We start from the raw sequence: 6171 nt of genomic DNA on the forward strand, positions 1-6171 counted from the left end.
CGGTCCCGAGGAGTTTCCGAAGAGAGGCATCCAGTAACTCCATAATGCCCCCAGGGCTTCAACTCCCCACCTTCTTCCCTTCTTTCTCTCTTTTATTTTTTTAAAGTCTTTCTTTTTCATTTGTGTGGGTACATAATAGGTGTCTATATTTAGAGGGTACATGAGATGTTTTGATACAGGCATGCAATGCATAATAATCACATCATGGAGAATGGGCTTTCCCTCCCTTCTCTTTCTTTTTTATTTTATTTAATTAATTAATTAATTTAATTTTTTTTTGAGACAGTTTTACTCTGTCACCCCGGGTGAAGTGCAGTGGCATGATCTCGTCTCACTGCAGCCTTCAGCTCCCGGGTTCAAGCGCTTCTCCTGCCTCAGCTTCCTGAACAGCTGGGATTACAGGCGCGGGCCACCACACCCAGCTGATTTTTGTATGTTTAACGGAGACGGATTTTCACCATGTTGGCCAGGGTGGTCTCGAACTCCTGACCTCAAGTAATCCGCCCGCCTCGGCCTCTCAAAGTACTGGGATTACAGGTGTGAGACACCGCGCCCGGCCCCTCCCTTCTGTTTCTTAAAACCTGCGTTCACCCAGCCTCCTTTCGAAAAAAGACCCACTGGATCTCAAGGGGCCAAGGTTGCCTGATCGAATTCCGCCTGTGAGGAAGGGGGCGGCCACGTTGGCATGGCATCCTGCCTGGCTCACCCTAAAGCGCGCAGCTCTAAGGGTGGGCTCTCGGGAATAGGTGGAGCGAGCCTACCGCCTTTTCAGAAGAGGTCTCGCCCGCTTCCTCACGCGCCTCGGGGAACAGCCTGGCCCAAAGCCTCACTCCTCACGTCCCAGGGGTGGACGGGGGTCCGGTAGGCTCGAGCTCTAGACAGGCGTGGCGAGGCTGAAGCCTGGGTCTCCCGCGCCCCGCGAGGACCACGCCGCGACGTAGTCGCCCGAAGGGAGGCGCGGAGTGGAGCCGCAGCCAGCTCCTCCCGCACTCTGCTGACCGCGCACTAGCTGTCCTTGAGGCAAGAATACTTGGGAGCGGAAAAAAGGTGGGGGTGTTGCCCAGCGGGGAGAGGAGGGGCGAGGCCCCAGCAAGCCTCTCGGAAATCTCTCCCTGGGAGGGGACGAGGGGCGGCTTTCAGTGGCAATGGGGAAGGGCTAGGATACCGGGTTTGAAGCGGTGTTTGCACCGCAAGCGCAGCTTTTATTTAGGCTGCCGGTTTGTGAGGGTTGGCTCGGAGAGCGCTGATGGCGATTGTAGTGGAACTTCACCTTCACCTGCCCATGCGCCCCGCAGCGCGCCCGCTCCCACGCCCGCGTAGCTGAGGACCTGGACTCGCCAAGAAAGGCTGGTGAGGCTGGGGCCCGGGCGGGCCGGGCCGGGTCAGGGGAGGGGCCTGGTGGCAGGGGCGGGGCCTCAGCTAAAGGCGCGGAGCACCGGGCGCCGAGAGCGCGGAGTAGAGCTGCGCCCGCTCGAGAGAAGTGGGGCTGAGATCGCGCCGTCCCAGCCCGCCCGCCGGCGTCCGAGCTGCTCCCGCGCCCTTACCCCTGCGGGCCCTTGCAGGGCGAGACCGGCGGCCATGCAGCCCCGGGGTTGAGGCCGCCCCATGGCAAAGCCGGCGGTCCCGGAGACGACGGCGCATGGAGAACTTCCGTAAGGTGCGCTCCGAAGAGGCGCCAGCGGGGGGCGGGGCCGAGGAGGGCGGCCCGGGCTCTGGCCCCTTCGCAGACCTGGCGCCGGGCGCGGTGCACATGCGGGTCAAGGAAGGCAGCAAGATCCGGAACCTGATGGCCTTCGCCACCGCCAGCATGGCGCAGCCAGCCACGCGCGCCATCGTCTTCAGCGGCTGCGGCCGGGCCACCACCAAAACCGTCACGTGCGCCGAGATCCTCAAGCGCCGCCTGGCGGGCCTGCACCAGGTCACGCGGCTGCGCTACCGGAGCGTGCGCGAGGTGTGGCAGAGCCTCCCGCCTGGGCCCACGCAGGGTCAGACCCCTGGCGAGCCGGTGGCTAGTCTCAGCGTACTTAAGAACGTGCCCAGCCTCGCCATCCTACTTTCCAAGGACGCACTGGATCCGCGACAGCCCGGCTACCAGCCCCCGAACCCCGATCCTGGTCCGTCGTCCCCGCCAGCCGCGCCAACGTCCAAGAGGAGCCTAGGGGAACCCGCAGCTGGAGAAGGCTCCGCGAAGCGATCGCAACCCGAGCCAGGGGCTGCGGACGAGGATCGGACGGCCTAGAACTCCAGACTGTGGGCAGGATCTTCTGCCAGCGACTCCACCTTCAAATGCACCTCCAGCCTTTCACTCCTTGGTCCTCCGGAGCCCACAACCTGGACACATCTCCTCAAGACAGGTAGCATGGATCTTAAGGCGACAAGAGAGGGGCCCCAGAATTGGCAGGAGAGGATCCCCGACGACCTTAGGGAAACTTCGTGCGATGATTGCTGCTTATGCCCGTGTTGCCTGAAGACACGGAATTTCACCTTCACCTTTTCTGGGACCTTCTTTGGGGGAGAATGGTGGACAGTGGGATTCTGGAAACTTGATTGGGACCCCCAAGGGTTAAAGCCACCCAGCATTCACGAAGGGCACCTGGAGTGTGGAAGCCGAGAAGAGTTATTGGAATCACCCCCACCGTTGACAGAGAAGGCAGGGAGTGAGACTTGACTGCTTGAGGGTAGGAGAGTCTGACATGTGGGGGCCCTATTCCGCTCCCCGCCCTGGGACAGTTTTCCTTCCCCTGCTTCAGAGGAGCATCTCTGAGGGTTGTAGCTCTTTCAACACCCCTGTTCCCCCTGCTGGCCCAGAGGGAGACCCAGGACTGAACTCTCCAGGCCTCCTCCCCTGAGCCTTGCAACTGGAGTCTTGCTTCCAATAAAACAAGCACAAAAATGGCTCTGTCCCCAAATTTTTTTCTAACCACCCGCCTGTGCAGAGACAGCTCTGGCCTGGCCCTTTGTGTCTCCCCTCCCCTCCAGCCTTGCGTCCTGAGCCTTTGGAGTCTTCAGGGTCAGGCATAGAGACTGGACAGCTTCAAAATGGTGCAAGGCACTTCCCAGTCCCTGGCTTTTTCCTCTCTCCTCCCCCACTCCGCCCTCCCGGGCTGGCCCTGGCCTCAGGGGCTGTGGCCAATGGGGGCCCATGCTTCTCTGTACATCGCCACTAAGGGAAGGGGAGTGGCACATTGCTTTTCTGGGAGGGAAAGGAAGGAGTGGAAGGAGAGCATGGATGAACTCTCCTGGAGGTCACTGCAAAGGGTGGCAGACCCTGCGGAGGTCCCTGAACCTGCAGCCTCCAGACAAACTGAACCTTACCCAGAAGGCTGGCACAAAGCCCCCAGCTCTGTGAGTAGGATCTCCCCTTCACTGCCTTCTCTCTGAGAAAGGACAGCACACCCTTGGGAAAGGGGGAGGAGAGAGACTGAGCACAAATCCACTGCTGGAAATTACTATTCAGCAGAGAAGCTGGGACTTGGGCTGTGAATCACTGCAGGCCTCCTGATAAGCTACTGCCTCCAGCCCTGCACAGCTGTCTGTTGAGAGATAACAGCCTCATAAGCTTCTCTGCCCAACTCTAAGGCAGCTGGGGGGTGGGGGTGGTGCTGTGTGCTGGAAGAGCTCTGGTGAGTTGGGGGTGGCATGCAGCCCCAGGATCTCAGAAGCAGATCTCATCCCATGCAACTCAGCAGCACCCCTGGAAAGGGGGAAATGTGGAAGAATATATTTATAAGTCATTTTGCTGGCAGAACCCTGAAATAAATCCTGCTGGTGACAAGAGATATGTTCTGTGGCTGACTGGAGGGGCTCTTTAGGGAGGTTTCCCTCCCCTGCAGTATCTCTGCTTGAGCTTTGGATCAGTGAGCTTTGTCATCGAGACTTTTTCCCTCGTTGCTCTCCCCAAATTCCTGCTCTTGATGAGTCCCTGGAGAGGGCCAAGGGGTTTGGGTGTGCTTGTCTGACCCTCTCAGGGGTGGCCCAGGAAACATGGAAAGAATGTAAACTGTCCTGACAAGATGCCCTAGCTTCTCCTGGACTTCAGCATCTAAAGGCAGTAATAAAACTTGGACAAGGTCCTGCATGGTAGAAGCTTAAGGTTCTGAAAAGGGGCCAACTTTCCAAGACCACTAGTGACTGATTGCTGGGTTACCAGGACTATGACAGCAGTGCCTGAGGCCGGGCGTGGTGGTTCATGCCTGTAATCCTGTAATCCCAGCACTTTGGGAGGCCAAGGCGGTTGAATCACGAGGTCAGGAGTTTGAGACCAGCCTGGCCAACATGGTGAAACCCCGTCTCTACTAAAAATACAAAAAATTAGCCAGGCGTGGTGGTGGGCACCTAATCCCAGCTATTCAGGAGGCTGAGGCAGGAGAATCACTTGAAACGGGGGGTGGAGGTTGCAGTGAGCCGAGATTGCCCCACTGCACTCCAGCCTGGGCGACAGTGCAAGACTCCGTCTCAAAAAAAAAGAAAGCAGGCCTGCTAGTCTTGTTACGGAGATAAGGCTGCAATGGATTTCTTTTTTTATTTTTATTTTTTGTTGAGACGAAGTCTCACTCTGTCCCGCGGGCTGGAGTGCAGTAGCTCAATCTTGGCTCACTATAAGCTCTGCCTCCTGGGTTCAAATGATTCTCCTGCCTCAGCCTCCCGAGTAGCTGGGATTACAGGCATGCACCACCACACTCAGCTAATTTTGTATTTTTAGTAGAGACGGGGTCTCACCATGTTGGCCAGGCTGGTCTCAAATACCTGACCTCTAGTGATCCACCCACCTAGTGCTGGGATTTCAGGTGTGAGCCACCATGCCCGGCCTTTTTATTTATTTAATTACTTATTTATTTTAATTTTTTATTTTTTGAGAAGGAATCTTGCTCTGTCACCAGGCTGGAGTGCAGTGGTGCAATCTCAGCTCTCCTGGGTTGTAAGCGATTCTCCTGCCTCAGCCTCCGGAGTAGCTGGAATTACAGGTGTAGACTACCATGCCCGGCTAATTTTTTTATTAGTAGAGATGGGGTTTCACTATGTTGGCCAGGCTGGTCTCGAACTCCTGAACTCAGGTGATCCACCCGCCTCAGCCTCCCAAAGTGCTGGGATTACAAGCGTGAGTCACTGCACCCGACCTCTTTTTATTTTTTTATTTTATTTTGAGACAAAGTCTCACTCTGTCCCCCAGGCTGGAATGCAGTAGCACAATCTTGGCTCACTGCCAACTCTGCCTCCCAGGTTCAAGTAATCCTCCTGCTTTAGCCTCCTGAGTAGCTGGGATTACAGGTGTGGGCAACCGTGAGCATCTAATTTCTGTATTTTTATTAGAGACAGGGTTTCACCATGTTGGCCAGGCTGGTCTTGAACTTCAGGCCTCAAGTGATCCACCTGCCTCAGCCTCCCAAAGTGCTGAGATTACAGGGGTGAGCCACCACCCCCAGCCTGCAGTGTATTTCTCTTGATGAGACGGAAAAGTTCCCTTCCAGCCCAGAAACCTATCCTCGGGGAGAGAGAAGAGAGGAACATGTTTATCCAGCATCAGAACATTAACCTTCCCCCAAGCAGGTAATGAAACACTTTCTTTTCTGCACCCCCGCGACACCCCAGCAACTTTGGTTCCCAAGCTTTCAGTAGGTGCGCTGACTCACCAATGGGACCCAGCATGTATGAACACCCCATCTCTGCCCTGCTGATTTCTGGCCCCACTGACCTAGGAGCAGGCTCCAAAAGAAGGTGACGGATGTTCCTCTACCAGCTCCAAACCACCAAGTCTGAAGTGGGAACCTCAGAAGTCCTGGGATAAAGGGAGGGGCGGCTAGGGGAGCACCTCAGAGACAAGGCCCACTTCAGGAGCCGACTAGTGGCAGAGTGGGAGAGTCCCTCTTGTGAGACCCCATTTTTCCAATAATGGTCTCTACCCGGGAGCTTCCGGGACCCAGCCTGGTGCTTGCCTTGGCCCTGCCTTAGGACACTTCACTTCCAGACTAGGAGTGGCAGTGAAGTCTCACACCTAGAAAACTGTTAGGTCACAAAAACAAAATCCATTTGGAAACATAAAAGTATATAATGCAAGACAGATGGGTGGTGGACTTCCACTTGGGCCTTCATTCATTCAACAAGCGTTCATTGTTGTACCAGCACCCAGTCTAGGAATGGGGTGGGGCTGGGTGTAGAATCACAGCATAATCA

At 56.2% G+C, this 6171-nt stretch overlaps 1 protein-coding gene across 1 annotated transcript; it reads left to right on the forward strand.

The window, feature by feature from the left end:
- Positions 1-770: 770 nt before the first annotated feature.
- On the forward strand, positions 771-3779 carry RPP25 (ribonuclease P/MRP 25kDa subunit). The gene has a single exon (XM_011932882.1). It carries the CDS (start codon positions 1640-1642, stop codon positions 2237-2239), a length of 600 nt encoding a protein of 199 aa, XP_011788272.1. The 5' UTR covers positions 771-1639; the 3' UTR covers positions 2240-3779.
- Positions 3780-6171: the final 2392 nt, after the last annotated feature.

This window comes from Colobus angolensis, unplaced genomic scaffold, assembly GCF_000951035.1.
Source record: "Colobus angolensis palliatus isolate OR3802 unplaced genomic scaffold, Cang.pa_1.0 Scaffold99, whole genome shotgun sequence".
Taxonomy (NCBI): Eukaryota; Metazoa; Chordata; class Mammalia; order Primates; family Cercopithecidae; genus Colobus; species Colobus angolensis.